The 24195-nt window shown below is 40.8% G+C and overlaps 1 protein-coding gene across 3 annotated transcripts in view; it reads right to left on the bottom strand.

Annotated features, from left to right (window-relative positions):
• The window catches only part of SLC44A3 (solute carrier family 44 member 3), a 63143-nt gene extending 45104 nt beyond the window's left edge, over positions 1 to 18039 (bottom strand). For all 3 annotated transcript variants that reach the window (XM_067538432.1, XM_067538431.1, XM_067538433.1), the window contains exons 1-7: positions 17875 to 18039; positions 17048 to 17155; positions 14619 to 14761; positions 13984 to 14120; positions 5143 to 5236; positions 3325 to 3494; positions 482 to 571 (exon numbers count right to left, since the gene is read on the bottom strand). In XM_067538432.1, the coding sequence (XP_067394533.1) occupies positions 482 to 571; positions 3325 to 3494; positions 5143 to 5236; positions 13984 to 14120; positions 14619 to 14761; positions 17048 to 17155; positions 17875 to 17901 (769 nt within the window). In that variant the 5' untranslated portion in view covers positions 17902 to 18039. The remainder of the gene's footprint in view (positions 1 to 481; positions 572 to 3324; positions 3495 to 5142; positions 5237 to 13983; positions 14121 to 14618; positions 14762 to 17047; positions 17156 to 17874) is intronic.
• Positions 18040 to 24195: the final 6156 nt, after the last annotated feature.

A 24195-nucleotide genomic window follows, 5' to 3' on the forward strand; every position in this document is an offset into this window, starting at 1 on the left:
AGGTCAAAGTCAACATTAAGTTTGGTTTTCTTACAGCTTTGAAGTTACAAGCCTCACTGCAAGAGCTAAACATGAATTTATAAGGTAGATCACATTTCAGGCTTGAATCATTCTTAGTAGTTCTCCCTTTATAAAGTGTGCATTGTTAAATTCTTTATTTAACTTTGTTGGAAACATTAACACTGCTCATACTCAAATCATTTGTCAAAAGAAAGTCAATCTACAGACATCTATATATAATTAAAAACAAACAAAAAACCTCCCAGCACCCTGATCCTACAGCTAGACCTGCATAGTCAGACCTTTTCATCCACAGAGAAGTAAGGATCTAGCATTGATCTGATTGCAAAATTGTGACCCAATTTAGATTACAAAAGGTTACCTGAGGAGAAACGGGTTTGCTGTTTTGCCTTTATGTTTTTCCTTCAATTCAGTGAAACAATATGTTAATTAAACATCCATTATAGATAAATATACTTACTTAACAATCCAAACACAACTAGTGTAATGAAAATATGGACCAGAAGTGTGGTGATGAATCTGAAGGTTAAAACCATTATTAAAGAGAAGGCTGGAAAATTAAAAAAAAAATATATATAGAAAGAGTTAACTTCAGATGACTTATGATCCATTTAATCAAACTAATTTTTTTACATGGAAAATTAGGATTTTTCTACAATCTGGATTTCTATGTATAAACATAGATCTCAAAAGCAGAGACCAACAGCATTTAAAACTGAAGAGATTCTGTTTTGACCAAGAATGTTCAAAATTCAGACCCTCAAATGACCAGAATTAGCAATTATGTAGAACTTCATTACTGCTGTAACCCTTGCCTTCGGAAGCCCATTCTCTCTATGGTGTATTTGTCTTCTGTTTTCTACTTCTGAAGCTAGTTCTTGTCAATTTCAACTTGTTCATGAAACATGAAATCAAAGCTAACAAAAGGCTTTTTTTTTTAAAACATTGAAAATGTACAATTATCTATACTTATTAATACTAGCTTAGTTACGTAAATATTTAAGATTTGGAATCATGAGTTATCAAAAATTTTCAGTTTCTATCAATAAGACGGTTACCTAGCTGTACTGCAGCTATTGCTCTTCAAGGTGTGAGCGCAGATGTGTATTCCACTCAGACATGTGTGCTGAGCACACCAAAGCCAGAGAACTTTGCCTAGCAGTACACCTATAGGGGTGATGCTAGCTTGGGGTAATCTCCTCAGTCTCTCTGTTCACCCTTCTTATCCCAATCTACTGATTCAGTATCACAGTAAAATTTCACATCCAGCACTGCACAGCCTGCACCTCACAGCATGGATGCTGCATGGCTAGACAAGGAAGAAGAGCACTGCTCTGAAGCTGTTCGTCAGGTTCTACTAAGGGATACCTATCTGGCTAAATGGAAACATTTTTCAGTCTGGTCGCTAGTCTGGGGGAGTCTACCAATGCAATCCAGCATTCTGGAGTAATTGTTGCACCTCCAGTCTTTTGGTTTGTCTCTGTTTGCAGAAGGTCCACTTGGGCAGTGATTCTGGCATTTCATCCTCCATCCAAGGAAATCAGTCTTCTCGAACTCCATGGTAGTCAGATTTCTGAAAAGGGTCACTCATCTCTTCCCACCCCTGAAGGAAGTGATTCATCAATGGGACCGTAGCACTGAGCAGGACAGCACTGGCTGTCCTCATGGGCCTACCCTTTCAGACCTTTGCAACTTGTTCTCGGTCTCTACTATGCCAAAAGAAAGTTTCTTGTGGCCATATCTTCTGCAAGTTGAGTTAGGCCATGTCTATATACGGATGGCGGCAAATTCGCCGCCGCCAGATCAATCTTTCTGGATCAATTGAGTGGTTAATGTAGACCTGCTCAATCGATCAGGAAGTTGATTGAGTAAATCCACCCCCTCAAGAAGCGTAGACAGTGTACAGAAGGGACAGCGCGCAAAAGGGAAGCAGAGCAGTCGACGTGAGTTATGCAAACTACTCTGTGTAGTTTGCGTAACTCCTGTCGACTGCCGCCGAATCACCAGGTAAGTGTAGACCAGCCCTTAGTGAGTTGCAGGCCCTAATGGCCTATACTTAGTATAACCAGTTTTTTTAAAGACAAGGTCGCTTTGATGCCCCATCTTAAGCTTTTGTCTAAGGTGGTGTCACAATTTCATCTTAATCAAACAATTTATTCACCTGTATTTTTTTCCCCTCAAACCTCATTCAAGTACTGACAAACAGCATCTTCATTCCTTTGATGTGAAACCATGCTTGGCATTTTACTTGAAGAGAACTAAACCATTCCATTCACCATCTCATCTGTTTGTTTCCCTTGCAGATTGCATGAAGGATCCAGTGGTCTCCATGCAGATGATTTCTAGGTGGATAATATCCTTTATTAAAACAGCCTCTGCACAGGTTAAGAGCTACTTGACAAGGTTCCAATGGCATTGTTTTCATTTCTCAGTGGTGTTTCGAGATTGCAAAATTTGCATGGCTTCTGACTGATTTTCCATATGTACTTTAACCAAACATTACAACTGAGTCCAGATCAGATGCACATTTTGGGAAGGCAGTCTTGAGCAGATTCTGAGCCCCACTTCCTTCTGATACTACTTGTAAGTCATCTGAGTGGAGCACACGTCTACAATCACTCAAAGAAAGGATGGTTACTTTACCTGTACTATAATGTTCTTCGAGATGTAGGTGCAGAAGCGTATTCCATGACCCAACTTCCATTCCCTCTGCATCGGAGTCTCAATTCTTAATGTTTGGGGTAAGGAACGGAGATGGATCAGAATGGTGCTGCCCTTAAACAGTCTGGGCAGGGGCTAAGGGACAGAAGGCACCAGCGCCATCCCTACAGGTAATGCTAGGTAAAGTTCTCTGGCTTTGATGTGTTCAGCACATGCACACTCAAGGGGAATATATATCTGCAATTACTCGAAGAAGAAACTAGTTTCTAAGACCTCAATGGCCCCCTCAGAATGACAAGAGGGGAAATAGTATATATATATATATCATTAAAACATACCTCATGCTAGGATAAATTCTGATTTTATAACTTTTTTACCTCAAGTTTCTAATGGAGCCAAACAAAAACAAACAAGTGATGCAGAATAAGTTTGCAGTCTGGTTTTTATAAATCTGAATTTCACTAGTCTACTCAATGTCTTGTGAAAGCAAATTGCAGTTCTCTCTCTTAAACAAACTTGTGTATGCAGCAAATATCAGGATTCAACTTTTTTTTTTTAAATCACATTCTCTCCACAAAGGTTTGAAACATGAGATTTTATTTTAACTATTTTTTAAAATCCATCTTCTATTCATAACATTACCTAGTGCAAGGCCACTCAGTCCTAGTACAGCATCTCTTCCTGCCATTATTCCACTCAGAATACGATGAAAAACATCCCTTTTGTTAACCACATTTATCAAGACGGATGCAAACTGGGAATAGCACTCAGGGTTTTGTGGGACACATCGATTAAACAAAGGGAAGGATTTGCTGGAAAGTTAAAAACAAAGGTCAGGGAAAAGGCTGATTAATGGAGATTAAGAACTCAGATCCATTCAGGGATCAATCCCACAGTCCCAACACAAGAGTAACTCCCACTCAAGCTTCTGTGTTTGGTTTAGATGCAGTACTACTGTTTGTTTGCTTTTTAGTAAAAATTAAATATAATAAAATGTTATCACTGTCACCAAAATAAAGAAACAGTTCTAAATTAAGGTAAGCAGTTTATGCTAAATTTGGAATATTTAGACTGAAATTTAGAGTTACCCGAACTATTTCAGATTGTCCCAAAACACTTTTCAGAACTTAAGCCAATATACACAGAGATCATTTCACTCTACCCACTAAACTGTAGTCACTTCTGGGGTAAAATAGTGCAGCAGTTTAACAATGCACAGCAACACTGTGTAACAGTTTATAACTGAAAATGAGTATTTTTATTTGAATAAAAGTGCAGGAGAGATTTAGGAAGGTTGAACATATTTAGGCAAATTGGAATTTGCCCAGGTTATTGTGATTAATACCCCTACTCTTAGGGAAAGACCCACAAGATCTTTCATGGCCACAAATAGTCAGCATGTCAGCTATATTTCATCTGAAAGACAGCACTTCTAGCCACATAGTGCCTCTTAATACCATGTGGGGCTATTGGTGCAGTACTGACTCAGGAAAAGTGCCATCTACTGAACACCAATAGCATTTTCTGCTCCTTTGTGGGGCATATTCAAATATGAACTGGGCTTGCTTGGCTTAATTTGTGAGAGAGGATAGGATCAAAGCCCAAGTTGGTACAGCTGTGGGCTATACCAATATTATTCATTGTAGGTATTTCTCTCTCTCTCACACACACACACACACACACACACACACACACACACCCACCCACCCACCATGGTGTTTAAGATATTCAAACATTCTTAAGGGTGTGTTGAGCTATGACCGACCAGCTTGAGAGTACAGTTAGTCCAGTCAAATATTTACATATAAAAATAACCTCATATGGCACTGTTAGCCAAGTGTCTTAAATGTATTGTCCCTCTAGTCTTGGCACTGCTACACTAAGATAGCAAGAAGGGTTTTAGATCTCAGACAAACTTGGGTATTTGTCTGAAAGGAGAGAGCAGTCAATCAGCATAATACACCTCCCTAATTAATAAGTAAATGGTGACTATTACTAGGGAAAATGCTTCGACCAGTTTTGCTTTTATGAGGAAGGATCACATACATAACAGAGACTTCTCTCAAGGATTTCAAGCTGCAGAGAGAAAATACAGATTGTCAAAGAAGTAAGTGTGAGGTGCCCTCTTTTCTATTCATTTTATATTTCATCTCTGAAGTGTCTCTCATTCTCTTTTCTTTGTGCAGAGGAGTAGGGCAGCATAAAGAGCCCTATTCTCTGCTATGTCTTCAGGAAGAAATGGGGCTTTTAGTTAAGCATGTACTCGAGTACTCTGCTGAACAAGAGTCTGAACACAGCCCAAGAAATGGAATGAAGAACAGTGTGCGCATGTGCACGTGGGAATTCAAAAATAATAAAATCAAAGATATTAAACAAAGTAAAAACACAAAATGTGAAAAGGACAATCTTTGAAAAGCTGTCTTGAATAGACAGTGCAGTAAAGCAGATCATAATTCTTACCTTGCTGGAACTGGCAGAGTGGGACACAGCTCAGCTGCCTCTGGATTTAGCATGTAACTGGAAACGTTTAAGTTATAAACACAAAGCCAAGAACCTAAGACAATAAAAACCCCACAAATGTTAACTTGTTATTGGTCAACATCCATTTCTGGACAGAAAACATACTTTTAAAAAGTACTAAAAATCTATATAAATAGCACTTGTGTGGCATCATAAATTTTAGTTAACAAAACTGCAGTGTATTAATTTTTCCTCAATAATTTTGTATTTAAAGTTTAAAAAATCCGTAATGCTAAACACTGTGCTGTTTAGGAGACAGTTTAAAATCTTAAACAGCCCAGATAATTTTTTGGATCAAGATCAAACCCCTATCCATTCTCTGCAGAGGGAATAATATTTTTAGTTTTTCCCGCTTTTATCGGTGTAGCAAGGGGGCATGGCCTCCCTCCGAGACAGACAGGGAGGGATGGCCCTTCAGCCTGGGGAAAGCAGAACCAGTGAAGCCACGCCTGCCCTGCAGGAAGCAGAGGGGCGGGGCTCAGACAGGAATAGGAAGTATAAAGGGCGGGACTCCCAGGCTACCCAGTTGGGGAAGAGAAGCCAAAGGAGAAGGATGTCTCACCCCCTGATGCTGGGACCCAAACCTGATTGCTGCCCTATGGAAAAGCTGCCCAGGCTGCTGACAGACTGGGGCTTGGAGGCCCTGCCTGAGCAACCTGGGCCCTGGGAGCTATTGGAGCTACCGGGCCCCTACCCTGCGGAGGAACTGGCTGAGTCCTGCAAACCCGAGGAACTACATGGGCCCTGTGACCTAGAGGAGTTGCCATCTGCCGGCGACCCCAAGGAGTTGTTGGACCTGCTGCCGGTCGATGATGTTGAGGGGCTGTGGAGCCTACCCCTATCTGATTACCCTGAAGAGACAGAGAGTGACTATGAGAGCCAGATACTCCAGGGAAAGGGGGGAAGGAAGGAGCCCAGGGAAGCCAGATGAGTCTGGCTGTGTTGTGGCCTACAGATGAGCCAGCAAGTTTTGGCTGCAGCTCTGCTGACTCAGTGGCAGGACACCCTGCCACTGCTAGGGCCCTGGGCTGGGACGCAGTGGAGTTGGGTGGGCCTGCATGCCCCTCCCCCCTTTCCACCCCAACCATGGGGTGATCACCCCTCGGCTGGTGCAGCCACCTGGGCCTTAGATGGGTTGCTTGACCAGACTTGGGCCAGAGACTGCTGTGCTGGTCCTACCCTGCCTGAGGGCCGGGGGCCCATAGACTGCTCGCCCAGACTCAGGCTAGAGACTGCTTTGCCTGCCCCACTTGCCTGAGGGCCAGGGCCACAGACCGAGAAGAGCTAATCCCCTACAGAAAGTTTGTCTACACAGGTGTGACAGCAAGGGGCTGTGGCCTCCCTCCAAGACAGACAGGGAGGATGGGCCACATCCTCCACAATCAGTAAATTGTTGTAACTTGTTTTAAGAGATGTATGTACAACCAACTGAAACACTGGAAAATCAAAATTTCACTAAACTCAGATTATTATATTTTCTTTTCTCTCATTTCTTATATGTCCAGAAGCCTCCCCTTGGGGCCAAAATTTAGAGGTGATGTCTAACATGGTATAAATTAGAACTACTTATACCCATTTGCTGGGCAGATCAAGCTTATTAGGCAATTGGGCAACTGATCTAAGAGAAGGTCACTCTGAAAATAAACATGCATCCAACGAGTCCTTCAGTTGTCTCAGTTACCTTGGCACTGGAAATGGTCTTGTTGACCAAGAGAGTATGCAAGTTGGCGTGCAAGCACTCCTCTACCTTAAACAGTTTCTGGCACAGCCTTTGACAATCTAATAAATCCCAGAGAAATGGGGGAAATGGCAAAAGTGACAGCTGAAGGACATTGCTGGGAGTCAGTCATGAACCCATGTGTGTGCAGGTCAAGACTGTGCATTGACATGGGATGACATCATAGTCCAGCAGCATCTTGATTATCTCAGCTGCTCTGTTCAGGGATAGCACAGGTAACCTCAATCCAAAGAAGGGGCTAGAAAAGCTCTTCTAAAAACTGCTCAGCCTGAACAGCCCTGACAAGCTCACCGAAGCTGGAGGGCATCCAACCAGGCAGTCAAAATTCAAACAAGCCTTGAAAGTTTCCTTTTGTTTCAATGTTGCAAGGTGGAATGTTTGTACACCTGACTGTCCAAATCCAACTAATCATCCTGCCAGGTGGACTGCTCTGGTTGCTCAAGAGCTTGAAGAATATTGTATCAATGCTGCAGTGCTGAGAAAATGTGACTTGCTGAAGAGGGTCAAACTGACTGAGGAGCATGCCAGGTACACTTTCTTCTGGAAGGGACACACACAAAATTAGCCCCGTGACACGGGAGCTGGCTTTGTAATCAGAAGGAATTTTGTCTCTTGGTTGGACAGCGCCTATCCCTAGGTATAATGACAGACTGGGAAATCTGACTACCCTGAGAGGTGGATGTTACGCTTCACTCATCAGTGCTTACACCCTGACAAGGACTAACTCTGATGAGGGTGACACTGGAGTTCAACCCAGACCAGTAAGGGGTTATGTCACCATCTGCCCTGCACCTGCCTTAAATGCTATGCTGCTGCGGCTCACAGTCCTGACACCAACACCCCACACACAAGCATGCAGGCCACATCCTGGCTTTCACCACCCAATTACTTTTTGCAGAATGACCAGTACCTTTTCAGTCCTAAATTTCCCCAAAATCATCTGCCAATGTGGCAATCTGCTGTGTTACCTGCTTCTGACTCAGCAAGTGGGAGCTTTGCTACTGCTAAGATGCGTGACAACTCCCTGACACACCAGCTTGTCTGCTTTGCCAGCAAACTCTTCGGGACTCTGCCAATCCAAACTTTGCCCTACAAGTAACAAAGAGTGAATCCTAACTCCTGAGCTCCCCAGAGATGTCTCCCTACAACCGTCTCCTGGAACATTCACAGAACTTAATTTTTTTGCTCCTTTAAAGAGAAAATACCCTGCAACTCATTAATTTAACTGGGGTTTGGAAACACTCTGATTTCAGTCACAGCTCTGAATTGATTTATAGTAAAACGAGTTTATTTTTTAAAAGTACAGAGATTAAATGATACCAAGTATAAGGAATAAAGGAAAAAGGGTTACATGCAAACAAAAGTAAAAATATGCTTCTAGGACTAAAACAATTTCAGCAAGTTACAATCTTTGCCTAAGCAGGTTTCTCACTGAACTCAGTTCCCAGAAACTTCAACCCCCTTGGTTAAAGAATCCAGTGGTCAGTGATTTCAAGGGCTCTAGCCCTTTGAATCCCCCACCTGGTGGAAAACTCATATCTTTCTGCCCTCCTTGTATCACCACACAGTTAAGTATCTCTGTTTCAAGAATCTAGAAGGCTTCCTTCTGTTCTTCCCTTCCTGTGGACTTCCCAGCCTCTTGATGACTTCTATTTAAATGGAGCTTCCATTGTTTTGATTCCACAAAGTTTAATTTATGATAGAGACAGGCAGATAGAGCCTTTCCTCCTGTCTGGGAGAAAACCTGTTTCTCCCTGTGTTTGGTCACAGACTTTAAAACATAATATCAGTGAGTATCCGTAATTCCTCATATAGTGATAATGCATACATTTCACAATGACATCAATCACCACCAGTGTGTCACCAGCTTTCACAAAAGACCTTACTCTATACTATTTTAGAAGACACACTCAGTTGACTCATCTGCTTATCATTTGAGGTGCAGAACCCCATCTTTATAATTAAGAGACTATCTCCCATGCTCGCTAACTTGATGGCTTTTTACCTTGCACGTAAATGTACCTTTACTATATCTGCCTGACAACCAGGCTGGTCAGATAAGCAAATTACACATTCCTTTGTCTAAGGCAGACTGTGTTTATGCACTGCTCACCAAGCACATTTTAAGAACATATTTCTAGTGTATATTTATAGCTCTTTGTACACACACTGTGCATAAGTCACACAAGAATATTAATTAAGATATTACATGCCACTTTTGGGGAGTACATCATGACAACCGTGTGTTAGGTGTAGCTAGTATGTCAGACCAAATAAGGAGTTGCTGACACAGCGTAGTGAACCACTAATGGACCTCTGTGTCTCAGATGATAAGGAGCAATTTTATTCTGAACTCAATGACTTGATCCAATTGACTGCCTATAAAAACAAGTTGTTTGTTTTTAAGTGACTTCAGTGCTTGTGTTGGATGTGATGATTTTACATGGCATGATGTACTTGGCAAACATGGCATAAGCAAGATGAACAATGGTTAACTTCTGCTGATGACATGTCAAGACCATCTAATTATTACAAAACACTATCTTCTGACTCCTGGACAAATATAAAACGACCTGAATGTACACTCGTTCATGTCACTGGCATTTTATCGACTATGTGACAGCACAACATACAAGATGCATACATAACTCAAATATTATGTGGAGCTGTTCATTGTACTGACTACCATCTTGTTCAGTCAAAGCTTTCCCTCTCTATTCGAGAGAAAATCTATAAAAACATCAATTAAGCATGTAAATATTGCCAGGCTGAAAGAAATTTCAATTACCAAACAATACTCAACACAACTAATTACTGTTTTAGAAACTTCCAATGATCAGCAATGACATATCTGCTAAATGGGTATCCCTGTGTGACACGATTCATAACCTGTTGTGGATTGTACTGGGCATATGAAACGACATCTCACAGATTGGTTCGACGATAATGCTCCTGAATATTGAATATTCTTGCTGTCAAGCGACAAGCACATGTCGTGCTCTTAGTCGACCTGCTTCCTGAGTCAAAAAAAGTCAGATATAGGGCAGCTTGCAGCACGTTCAACGTAAACTCTGCCAAATGCAAAATATGTGGTTTGACTGTAAAGCGAATTAACTAAGAGCCCTGCTGATAAACATGACTCCAAAGGTTTTTATGATGTGGGCAAAGCTATGTAGAGCCCTAGTCAATCTGCCTTCACGCTACTAACAAGTGCTGATGGTAAATCTCTCATCACATTGCAATTCATCAACTGTGGCATAAGCATTTTAGTTAATTACTTATCTTCTATCTCTGATGAGTCACTGAACAATGGCCACAAATAGCCCACATCTAATGTATGTGCCGAACCACTCACACGAGCCCAGGCACTGAATGCTGTTCAAGTAACGAAAAACAATTAATTTCCTAGTCTTGATGGAGCAAATCTTCTCATTGACAGGCTTTTTGAATTGTTCTTATGTCTGCTATCGAGAAATCAAACAGTAACAACCAAAAAATGCCAACATCGTCACCATCTATAAGCATGAAGCATCAAAGAGCGACTGTGGTAACTACCCACAGTATCTCTTTGCTCTCTGTGGCTGGCAAGATTCTTGGATGGGTCCTCCTGAACCAACTCCTGACCCAAATCATGGACAATGTTCTGAGTCACAGTGCGGCTTCTGTGCTTGACAGAACGCTGTTGAGATGATTTTCATTATTCGACATCATTCGACAAAATGTCATGAGCCACACAATCCTCTGTACACCATGTTTCTCAATCTAACCAAGGCATCCAACTCAGGCAACTGCACTGCCCACGGGAAATTCTTTGATAAATTTGGATGTCCAGGAAATGTATTAACATTGCTCGGCAATTCCACGAAGACACAGCTGGAAGAGTTAGCATTGGTGGTGATATAAGACTCATTTCTAATTGGTACGGAATGAAGGTCCCATACTTTTTGGTCTATTATTTGCTGCAATGCTAGAGGAAGCCCTTTGTGGCTTTTTAAGTGGCATCTTTACACACTTCTGCACTGATAAACTCTTCAATCTTTCTCATCTACATGAAAACACCAAATTGACAGAAGCGCTGATCCAGGAATTGCTCTATGACAAAGACTGGTCCTTGATAGTACAGGCTGAAGCTGCACTAAAAGACCTCACAAACTGCTTTGCTGTGGCAGCTCATAATTTTGGCCTCACCATCAGCCCATCAAAAACCAAGGTTATGTACCAGCCAGCTCCTCAACAACCTTACCAAGACGCATCAATGAGCTTGGAAGGTACCACACTCCAAGTCATCAAACAATTTATTTATCTCGGCAGCATGTTGAACAACAAAGTGCAAATCGACCACAACATGGATGGGCAAATTAAGAAAGCTGGCAATGTATATGATCACCTTTAATCGCTGAATTTGGAAGCAACATGGAATATGTCTACAGACAACAACAACAACAAAAATCGAAGTCTATAATGCTGTTGTCCTCATGACATTGTTTTACAGGTGCCTAACATGGACCAGTTAATAATGGTACATTAAAAAGCTTGACCATTTCCATTTGTGACACATACAATGATTTCTGGGCCTCAAATGGCAGGACCAGGTTTCCAACACCGAAGTCCTGGTGAAAGCTGCTTTAGCTGGCATTGAGGCTCATTTGATCAGTGCCCAATTGAGATGGACTGGCCATGTAATTCATATGACTGAGACCCATCTATCAAAACAAGTCATATATTCTGAATTAAACTCCAGCAATCTTAAATGTAGAGGGCAGATGAAATGCTTCAAAAGACACCCCAAAATAAAATCCGCACAAAATGAACATTCTGACTCAACTTTTGAGCAACTGGTGATGGATCATATTATATTGAGCCACACGATAAAGGCAGGGTGTCCATGACTTTGAGAAGAATCATGCTGAGCAACTGAAAGCACAGCCCGAGGCACAGAAACAATGTACAGCTCAATCAACACAAGCAGGCAAATAGGCTCCATGGCCAATGTGGTAAATGTTGTTCTTCCCAAATTGGTATATGGAGTCACGCAAACATGCATTAGTAAAATCTGGGATTTCAAAGTCATCCTCAATATCACGGTGATTAGCATCATCACCACTCATTTGCTGATGTGTAAAACAATGTAATGGAGGCTACACTGGTGTAAATTAAATACTACGGAGACAGAAGAAGGTGTACCGATGTGTATGTTCAAGCAGGAGAGAAGGCTTTTTTCCTTGCTACACACCTCTCTTTTTAACCCGTTGGTGTACAAGTTACATCAAACTACACTTCCTCAGAACCAATGGGTCACATTCACAGACGACATCTAAGTGGGAATGTAAATTATAATTTAATGTAAATGTAAATTAAGTGGGTAAGTCTAAGGAAGCCTATGGAGAATTTAAATTGGAGCAATATACATGTTGGAGGATTAGGAAAATGGCGGAATTACACCAACTTCAGCTCCCTCTAGACTCACCTCAGAATTTGGCCCCAATTCTCATTTTCATTAACAGTGAACCTTTCAAATTTAGATTCCACAGCTAGGCAAATTTATTAAGGGAAATGAGCACAGCTTTATTTCCACCCTATCTTCTGCATTTCACTACTATCATTAATCCTCCAGACTGGAGGCACACAAATACCCCCATGTTTAAGTATTTAGAATCTCATTTACTTCCATTAAGACAATAGCAAAAACCTTACTAATGTAAACTGAAGCAGAATTGAGCCCTTAATGATTTAGAATAGAATAAAATTTCTTCCAGCCTCAGACCTAAGAACTTTAGGCCTTTTGCTGGTAAAACACTACATTGCCACAATGCTTGTGAAAAAGCAACGCTTGGATGTCCTGAAAGCAATTGAAATGCAATATTGTCAGCTCTCTAAAGTGAGAGGTATGCAAATACTTTCAATGTGGATGGAGTTTCATGTAACCTAATGCAGTTATGCTGAGATTATTTAAGGAGCGTCACTGGGGTACACAGCTCTTTACACACATAAAAAAGCATAGAATAATAATCAAATGTCTCAAAATTAGGTTTAAAAAACCCTCATTGTAAATAGCTATTCTTACCATCCAAGCTCAGAAAACCAAACAGAACAATTCCCAGAGCACTAGTCATTGCCTGCCAAATATCTAACAGTGTATTCAGAGAACAGTGTTGGCCAGGTTTATGTAGCTGATTTATAGTTTAACCAAAAAAAACCCCACCCCAAAACCCCAGATTCAGAACTATCCTGCCTTGTACCCACAGAACTCAAATCCTGGACTTTTTTACAAAATGCTCTGGACTAGCATATAAATGGTTTCTTATTTGTGCCTAGTGGGCTTCTCCAAGGAGCATTTCAGACTTCCACATTCAGCTTTGGGTAGAGGACAAGTTGTTTTTTGTGTATCGATTCCCTGGTATCTTGAATAAGGAGTCTTAGCTGTGTAATGCACCACTGAGGTAGGGATCAATTACAGCTTACTATATTTAAATATTGAAAAGCAATGCAAAAGGAGTAATTACGTTTGCACAATAGCTACTTGTCATAACATTTGTTTAGATTATGAGAATAAAATCAAAATAATTCTACTTTGGCTCTGAAAACAAAACTCATTACATGTAAAGGGATCACAGATCTGATATGTGAATGGAATAATAGTACGTCACTATAGTTATAATTGGATTTGAAGGATCCAATTCAAAGTCAATGCAGATTTCTCACATGGCATATGAACTGCATCTGTTCACTAATACCTCCTCCAACCTGAACTAGTTTGTCCTCAACAGCCATCTTTCTGCTGAATAATCCAGTTCTGTGCAGAAATACATCTAACAGTTTTATAAACAGAAGAGGTCCAAAAAAAATCTGATAAATATAACTTTTAAATAGCCTATGAACTAGTTACTAGAACATGCTTCCCATTGACAATGGCATCTCAAATAAATTAAGGATAAGGAAATAAACATCCACAGCAACATATTTCAAACAGGAGTCCATTTTATAGGATCAAAAACTGCTTAACTCTTCCATAGATTAAGGAATCCATACTCTTTACTACATACCATTGTTCTTTGCAAAAAGCTGGATGTCCTCCAGAGAGTTCAGTTGCTCTTGAGGACAGCTAGATACACACAAGGCGATTGAATTGATTTTAAGGTTTTTCATTTCCAGACTGCACGAATTCAAAAAAAACACATGTCTAGGAAGGAGGAAGAGAATTCTCTTTTAAGGCAAAATTTCTATTTTTCATATCACTTAGAATCTATTTACTATCTTTAAAAGCTGTACAAAACATGATGTTTGGTAATGTGTGTTTCCACACAAAATTGGAACATCTGGATTTTGAAGCTAAAAGTTAAAAAGTGATTCTAGCACATTCTTCATTTTACACTGTATTTTAACTTAATCTTAAATCAGATTACAGGCTCTAAACCTGCAACTAACCCACATGGGCAGACCATTACGTTATGATGGAATTCCATGGTACACATGAATCCAATGGTAGGATCATGACCTTAATTATTTGCAATTGCTACTATATAGTATTCTTGTACTCTCTTACGTGTATCTTTTTATAAAGTGCCTATATGCAAGATGAGACTTTAACAGACCTAAGTTTTATTTCCTACAGATCATTTATCACATCTATAGTGACCAAATCTCAAGTGTTTGATTCATTTAAAAATCTGCTACTTACTTTTTATTTGTCATATCCTGTCCAGAAAGAGGTGCACCTTCAACATGAATGTTCTTCCTACCACATATATTTCCATAGCTGTCATACCCAAATACAAGTCTTTCTGCAGCTCCAGCTGTTACAGCATAGCCAGTTATAAACATCTATTAAAAATACACACATTTTTTCTTCCGAATTCATGATACACAATACTATACTTTATTCCTCCACCATTCAATAAACATTCCTTGTTTAATCTACATAATTTTTGTCTGGTGCTTGAAACAAGGTATAAAATTTTAAGATGCTATTTACACTGTAATGAATATTTCAGAATGAAATTCACCTCTGCATGGTAGGTGAGAACAAGGCCTTTGGACCACTCAGGCCCTATAATCTGTTGTCTTTAGGACCCTTCCATCATTTGTTCCAGAAGTTGGAAGGTGTGTAGTTAATGAGGCAGGGGATTACAGGAAAAGGATGGTCTTGTGCTTAAAGAAGCTGAACACCCTGAAGAACTGCATTCTAACTCTGCCAATGCCATAGAGCTCCTGTATAATGCTGCACAAGTCACTTACACCAGACTTTTCACAGGTGCACAGTAATTGTGTATTCCTCATTTTCTGGATGCCCAACATGAGACACCTGTGACCAGATTTCCAGAAGCTCTGAGCACTCACAGCAGCAACTGAAGTTAATTGAAGCTGTGACAGAATATATAAAGTGTTGTAAAAATGAAAGTATTCAAAAAAAAACAATCAGGCCCTAAATGTTTCAAGTTGGACACACAAAATTAGTGGACACTTGACAATTTTGGCCTTGATCTCTGTCTCAGTCCCTCTCTCATAAAATGGGAATAAAAGCACTGAATATCAGAGGGTGTTGTGAAGATGAATTTATCAATATTTGCAAAGCACTCACCATAGAATTCAAAGCACAGCAGCAATGCCCATGAGGAATTTAATAATTGTATGTTTAGCGCAGGGGTTGGATGGTATGTGTGTTAAATAGGACTTGGGGACCCATACTGAATGAGAAGGATAAAAAGAAATATTGATTAACTAGTCATTCACTGAAGGAGGCTGAGGGCCAGTAAAAAAAGCAGCCTGTGATCATAATTAAAGACTGTAGCATAATGCATATGCATAAGAGCACCAAATTAAGGCCCAGGCAATCTTAATTCTGCATTTCCTAACTTTTAAGTGCTTGACTTTCAACTTAAATATTCTTTTAAAGTTTTTTTTTTTTAAATGTAATTAGTCTGTGCAGAATTGAGCCTCATCCTGCAAGGAATTAAGTACTTTAAGTTAAGATAAATTAAGTACTCATTACTTTAATCATATGAATAGGCAATTTGTACTTAGGTATTTTTCCAGTCTAGTGATTTATATCACATGACTATTGTTATGACTGAATTCGTATATAGTAATTTGTCTTAATATGGCAATAGTAGTGATTCTATCCTTAAGGTTGCTATGTATATGTACATCTCAACTGTTACAATAACAAAATATTTTTAGATCCAGTTTATTTATATAGTAAATATACTTTTAGCAACCAGATGGCCACCTCAGAAGCAGTGCCTTTTTAACCCTAATTCTAAATACAACTTAAAAGAAAAATTTTGACAGATGGAAATTTTAAGTCCAACAGAACTTTATTTGTAAACTAAGAGAAAAGCTCAGCACGCTGAATCTTATCTACAACTACTGCTAGTAAATGGTTGGCTGTAAACATTAAATCATTACAAGACGGTGTGCCAAGAAGGTGCACTTCCAGATAAGCACTGGCTTTGTTGCAGGTTGTTTCACTATGTGAACAAAACACTGGATGTCACCACAAATTTGTTTCAAACAAAAGGAAATTATAATTCAAATGTGAATAATAAAATCTCAGAGAGTAAGCAATAAGAACGACGAAAGAAAAAATTTGATGGAAACCACCATGGTTTAACATGTTTAAACTGCTGACATGCCATATCTACCTGGGCATTAAACATGAGGAGGCATACAAAACGTATCCTGCATCCCAAGTCAGTTTTGTTTATGAAGTGTGCAAGAGACTTCTGAAGAGTTCTTTTGCATTAATTTTTTTTTTTAAAAAGATGTTCGAAAATTGAATACAAGACTATGATTATTCGTTTGTATTGCAGTATGGTCCCATCGTGCTAGACACTGTACATAAACATAACAAAAAGACAGAGTGCCCCAAAGAGCTTGTTCTAAGCATAAGATGATTTTTCCATTGGGCCAGGAGACCCTTTGACCAGTGTGTGGAGCTAAACTGACTTCAACCAGGCTTTGTGCAGGCACAAAGGTCCATCTTATCTGACTGCAAGATCAAGGCCCTATAATTTCTGCAGTGAGGTCACCTGAATTTTTATTCAGAATCACTTTCATCTCCACAGTAGTTCTAAATCAGACTTCTCTTTCAACAGATAGTATGCTTACCAAACCAGCCCAGAAAAGAAAGAATAAAATCAACCAGAGTACATCTGTGCATTTTCTATAAATTAGTGGTCTCCACTCTCTTTGTCCAGAAATCCCATCTACAGAAACCTAAAATTAAAAATAAAATTTAAGTGCAATTAAATGTATAGTACTCAGTTTCAAACATCTGAAAAAGTAACTCTTGGTGTGCACACAATGGCAAACATTTGGTAATTTTTGTATTCTTAAAAATAGTGATTTTTTTTTTTTTTTTTACATACAGTGCACAACATTACTATACCAAATCATCTAACTCCCTCCAAATAACAGCGAGTACTTTGCAGTGCAGGGAAACTGGGACACATCCAGGCAAATGATAGCTAGCCACTGACACCAGCATCCAGAGACTAGAGACTAGATACTCCTGCGCAAGACCTGGCCCGCTGAGTAACCCTGAGGAGCTTCTGTGTATGTGACTATACTGAGCAAAGAATTGCCGAACAAATTTAAGCCAACACCTCCCCTCCTCCTTTTTCCTAAGTACTCTTGTAGAGATTTGTAGAGGATTCCCGTGCTCTCCCCCCGCAGGGGACAGAGGGTGCATACTCCTGGCTCGCCCTGTAGCCTCTTTGCCTCTGCCACAGACTCTCCTCTCTCTTGCAAGAGCGGGAGACTTTACCTCCCAGGAGGGGCGGGGCAGCAGCAATTTCTCACTGCGGGGCCACGCAGCCTACCGCTCCTCCACGGTGCTTGCAGCTGGAACTGGTCGGTGCAGCTCAGGCCCTTGGGGCGTCCCACTGAGGAGCTGGGAGACGGAGACCGCGGCCGCGCGCGCAGCAGGCCCCTACCTGGTACTCGCCCCCGCAGCAAGCCATGCTCCGCACGCGCTAGTTCCCCCGACGCCGTCCCCTGCCCGCCCGGAGCGGCGCAGGATAACAGGATAAAGTGCAGGGCCGCGTGGCGCGCGCTGCTACCGAGCTCAGTAGCGTCCAGCTGCGGCGCAAGGCTGCCTGGGCTCCACCTCCACCTTCCAAACCCCCCTCACCACCACCCCCCCTCCCGCCTTCTCGCCCCGCCCCCTGCCAAGGCCGGTGTTCTGTTTCAGCCCTCGGGCAAACGGCACCGCGGACTGCGAGTCTTCCGCGCGCCCCTGTGCCTCACTCTGGGCAGCCAAGGCTGGGAGCTTGTCTCCCTTGCAGGCGGCCAAGCCTGAGTGGGAAAGCTGCCATGTGCGGGCAGAGCTTACTCTTCCTGCCGGCGGCTACGAGCTTCACACTCGCACATAGCCGCTTTCCGTGGCTAAGCCTTTGCATTGCACAGGTGCAGCCAGCTACATCGGGGCTGGCTGAAATCAGGGCATACCCCCAGAACAGACGCGCTCCTCCCCCTCTCCAGGCTTATCTGCATTCAGAGCTGCACCCCTTTAAAATGTGACTGATGTTATATCCATGTACTTAAATTGGCGCAAAAGGCCTCCTAGGTCTTGTCTACACACAGTTTTTGTATCCATTTAGAAACCGGTATAGTTAAATCAGTGCAACTCCCTAGTGTGGACAGAGTTATATTGCTATAAAAGGACCAAAACAAGCCTACCAGTATAAATACTTCTGTATCTGAATACCTGCATCTGCACTAGGGGGCTATACTGGTTTAACTATATCAGTTCACTTTAAGGATATTGGTTTCTAAAAATTGTGTTTAGACAAGCCTAGTTTAAACCAGTCTTATATTAGTTTAGTTTGCATTAGTAAATTTACAAGCAAAGCTAAACCAAAATAAGCCACCCTTAAACTGAAATAAGAGTGTCCATACAGGACTTTGCATAAATAGTTTTAATAGGTAAAAGTTCATGTGTGTGGACAAGAGCCTGATACTCTAGATGCATTAGTGTGACATCAGTTCTGGGTTCGCAGGGGCATGACTATTTTCAGGTGCATGCTTGTTTGTTTAAAATGCATATGAAGTTGATTTTTTAATTTTCTTAAGTCTCCCTTTGTCTGACCTGAAATGGTGATATGCCCCGGTCAGGTGTAAAAGATTTCTTAAAATCCATTACATTTTAAATTAAAAAAATCATTTAAGAATTTTTCTTTTCCTCTCACAGCATTTTTGCAGACATGGGGAGCAGTACAGCATTACCATTTGTTGCTGTCCATGACTTGTTCCTCCATTAAGTCCGACCCATGTCCCTTGGTAGGAAGTCCTGCCATCTAGACCACTGGTTCTTGACTAGAGAACCATAGCCTCCTGGGGGGTCTGTGAGCAGGTTTCAGGGGGTCCGCCAAGGATTGGGCTTCAGTCCCAGGTGGGAAGGCTTGAGCTTGAGTTTTGGGCTTCTGCCCCGGGCAGCGGAGCTCAGGCTTTTGGGCTTGGGTACCAGCTCCAGCCCCACACAGTGGGGCTCAGGGAGGGCACACCACCTCCACCCCCTGAGTCACTTCAGCAAGCCACCCAGTTGAGGAAGGAGGATGCAACCAAAAATTGCAGCATCACTGCAGAAGAGAATCTCTCCCGGCCTTTAGATGGGGTTACTCACGGCCATTGACTCCATGAGCAGGAAGCAGTGAGCCAAGGAGACACACCACTGCTCTGCCCTGGTATAGCAGCACTTTAGGGAGTAGGGCCAAATAGAAGACAGAAATCGGGGGCGGGGGAGTATGTGATCCTGTGTGCGCCCACTATATGTCACCTCTGATTGGAGGTCCGTTTTTATTTAGTTATTTGTGTGTCACACAGCATTTGATCTGATTCATGCTTTGTGAGACTGATTAGTTTCCAATTAAATTAATAGAAGTTGTATTTTCCCAGGATTATTCTGAATGGTTTAGGAAGAGGAGGAGCCAAAGCTAAAATCCTGATCTAACTCTGGGGAAACATTCAGGTGGTTTGGAATCCAAACACAGGTCCATATCTGAATTTTTAAATTGGCCCCTATCTATGCAATAAGCTAAACTAAAGCCCTGGACACAGACACCCCCAAAACATATGATGTTTGAAATATGGATTGAAACTTCATTGTCCAGACTCTTTTCTAGGGAAAACCGACTTTGGTCTAAGAACAGCCCAAAACGTAGGGGTTTTTTAAATAATTTTTAAGACTGATCTAATGAAAGCTTGACCATAGGCTATAGCTTTTGCTACCTGGTGCTACAATCTTGAGTAAAAGGTGTGTTATCTCTAACAATAACTCCTGCTCAATGGAAATAATTTTAGCTAAAATGCCTTACAAAGGATGTGCTAAATAATGTAGTTATCATTCACGTATAATTATGATTTTAATCAATTTATAGTTTTCCATATATATGTTGTCCATTTATTGTATGCTATTTTCATAATTTATAAAAAGCTTTATATTTGTATCTTCTGGGCTAAGGGATTTTGCAAAAGGAATTTTGTCTTTAATGTATTTTTTCTAGATGGATAAATGAAATATGACTAGTGGAAATACAATAACTTGTCTATAGTCTTGCATTCTCCTACTTTCAAAATAAGCAGTAAAAACTAGAAAAAAAGTTAGCTTCCCTTTGAATAATACATTTCTATGAAAGTTCACAAGATGATACTAACAAGTGTGCATTTAAGAGGATGCTAATATTTTGAAAATGTATCTCCTCATGGAAAATTATCAGAGAAAATGTTAATACATTTGTGACTTATGTTGACACAAAGGTTACAAATATCCTGTATCTGGTATAGCCATGTATGTTTTATTTCGCCTTTCTTCACCAGGTTCCAATTTTAGATTTCATATTAGGCATGACCTTTTTTTGAGCAATTTTCCTGAAGTGTTATGTTACATTTTTTAGGTAAAGAAAGGAGAATAGCAATGAAACAATGATTTTTTCAATAAGAACTTAATTCAGAGCTACGTGAAGTCAATGGAAAGGCTCACAAATCAGTAATTTAGGCCTGCTCTGGTAAACACTACAGAACATAATGCTTACTTGACTTCAATCATGGTAGCAAATACTATGCTTGGTAGTAAGTACTTACAGAATGAGACCTTACATTTGTAATTGCAGGAAACTAAATGAAAAATTTTAACTACAGTATTTCCCAGAATTTTAAACACGATCAGAGAAATCATTAATCATGTTATCAATTTAGTAACACGATGCATACTTTTATTCTATGCCACACAGTGATGCTCTAATACACTGCTTAGAAATATAACCATTTTTCATCATGCTGAATTATAAGGTAATGAGGTGTGGATTATCAATTAGAAAATTGTTACATTTCAGGATCTCAGTATGTTATTCTTGCTGTCTTGTCTCACAATAATCATGTCAGGCCATGAAGTTCAAGAATGAATTCAGTGACTCTTACAGGGTCCTTTGTAAGGACTTGATCCAATGTGTCAAATCTGAAGAGCATTGTTTTCCTTACAATACTACATTCCAAAATTTGAGCATGGGTTAAAGACTGCTCCAGACACATCTTGCAGAGTGGATATATCTTGGGGATCTCAGTATTCTGATTTGAGGAGAATGTCCAGGAAGTTAGTGTCTAGAGTCCCTTGCCAAATTATAACAGCAGTACTTATTTTTAGAGATGGGCCTGAACCAAATCCCCAGATCTAAACATTTTGGATTTTGAGGAAATTTGAATCTGAACAGCATGGATTTGACCCGACTCCACCAGCAAAGTTGTGTCTCATCCCGCTCTACTGCTGGTCCACACTGAGCAGTGGTTTTCAACCTGTGGTCCATGGACCCCAGGGATCCACAGACTATGTCTAAGGGATCCGTGAAAGTTTGTCATTATCGTAGAACAGTGGTTTTCAACCTGTAGTCCGTGGACCACTGGGAGTCTGTAGACAATGTCTAAGATTTCCAAAGGGGTCCACACCTCCATTCAAAAAATTTTAGGGGTCCGCAAATGAAAAAAGGTTGAAAACCACTGACACAGAGGATGATATGCCACTACTGCTATTATTAGCTTAACTGGCAGAGTGCTGTGCACTGGTTCTAAAGGTTCCAACTTTGCTAATGAACCATGTGGGTGTCAATATGATGCCACATGATGGAATTTCTGTTTTTTCGGTTTGTTTTTAAAAAAATGTAGGAAATGAGACACAAAAAACTATATTAAAATAACATTATCAAGTTTGCCAAGTCAAGCATTCAATTTATTTTTCCCCGTAATCATGTAATTAAAGATTGTATCATAATGCATACACACAAGGATCCTGAATTAAGGCAACGTTCATTCTCACATGTGCTTAACTTTTGAGTGTTTGACTTTGCAACCTTAATAATGTTCTTTTCATGTAGTTTTTATGTGTGTAAGAAATTTAGAGACTATTTATATTACAACAGGACAAGAAGCAGCAGAAGGGGAACTCTCCAGGAGTAAGTCAGGCTCCTGTGGGGAAAGCCCTGAGGTAGGGCCAATTAGAGAACTTCAGTGGAGCCCAGGAAGAGTGGAAGACTTATTAGTTTATATATTTATTTGGACTTTCAGTTGGACCTTACACTACACTAGAAAGGGAAGGAACTTTTATGTAATTTAACTGCAGGGCCAGGCCACAGACCATCCTAAGGGAGATTTGAGAGAAGACAAGAAGCTAAGAAGGGCCAAGTAAGTGGCTACTGGAGGTGTCAAAGAGGACTTCTTGCAATGCAGTGTCCTGACATGGGGGTGAATCATGAAGAGTACAGTACCTTATACCAACTCATGTATAATAATGTCACTTCATTTTATATATCTGCCTTATAACACTATTGTAATGAATACATGCTTTACTATTTGCTAGTCTTTACAAGTTGACTTTCTGTATACAGGTAACAGTCAATATGTAACAATTTTCAGTTAATAACCCCATACCTTCCACTGCTACCAGCTGCCTCTGCAACAGCATCCCATCTTCCTTAATGTGGATTTCCACAGCACAAAGAGCCTCCATTTTCAGGATGTATTAACTTCTGAGCAGGTTCCCTAAGGGGCTGAAGGGATTACAATATGTCTTACCTACAGCCCAGCCACAACTGCTAAGGGGAAAAACGTTCTGGGTAACCATGCACGGTATAATGTAGTGTACTCTTCATGATATTTATATACATAACCATGCATGGAGGCATGTACACACCTATAGTGGAATGGACATGAGCAACACATCTCAAAGAACATCAGTTACTGGTAACTAACCTCATTTTATAGAGCCTCCAGTGTGACTTCCTAAAAAACTGGATGATACCACTTAATAGAGAGATTGCTTGCATCTTCCCACTTGCAGATTCCTGATCTCATGAATCACTCAGGAAAGCAGTGGGCAGTGCTGTGCTGCAGAGATTTTTTTCTTTCTTTCCTGTTTCCACATAAACAAAGGTAGATTCACTCATGGGGGAGCCCTCTCTACCATGCAAACCATTGGGGCACCATTTGGACGTAAGATATTGTTAGAATGCATCCATTTTATTGAAAGTGATAGTTAGCTTTATAACTGACTCGCTTCAAGCCTTTCATAATATGCTAAGGAAGTTAGTGTCTCAGGGTTAATGCTCTCTGCCTTACATGCCATGTTAATTACAACCCCAAACAAGGGAATTAGGGTTATCCTGTAGCTTTGCAAAATGTCAGATTTAGAGTATATGAAACGTCTTCAATAATAAATTACACTGCTGGCACCAAGGAAAGGGCTTTGATTTTAAGCTTTTGGAATGTTAAGAGTATCAATGTCCATTTCAAGTCCAGAGAAATAAGCTGATGCTCTGTTTGCTATTTGTGCCTTGCCATGCCAAAGGAGATGAAAGTGAACTGTTCACAGCTCCAAAGAAACCACCCCACAAATACAGTGAAGATTGGGAATTTCACTAAGTCCTCCAGGCCACTTTGTTCTGTAAATTACATGACAGGAGGGAGGGATGGAAGGAGCCCTTTAGAAAAAGGGCGATACGGAAAGTGAGTTGAGACAAAACCAGATCAGGGAGGCAGCGAGCAATGAGCAAAACAAGGTTAGTTACCAGTAACTGCTGTTCTTTGAGATGTGTTGCTCATGTCCATTCCACTATAGGTGTGTGCACACCTCCGTGCACCATTACCCGGAACTTTTTTCCCCCTAGCACATCCCATAGGGCTGGCTCCAGCACCCCCTGGAGCCCCGCACACATGCCACGGTATATGAGGCACTGCTGGCCCCATGCCCCCTTAGTCCCTTCTTTCTGCCA

Source organism: Emydura macquarii, unplaced genomic scaffold (genome assembly GCF_026122565.2).
Source record: "Emydura macquarii macquarii isolate MOO-44397 ecotype Brisbane River unplaced genomic scaffold, CSIRO-AGI_Emac_v2 contig_480, whole genome shotgun sequence".
NCBI classification, from domain to species: Eukaryota; Metazoa; Chordata; order Testudines; family Chelidae; genus Emydura; species Emydura macquarii.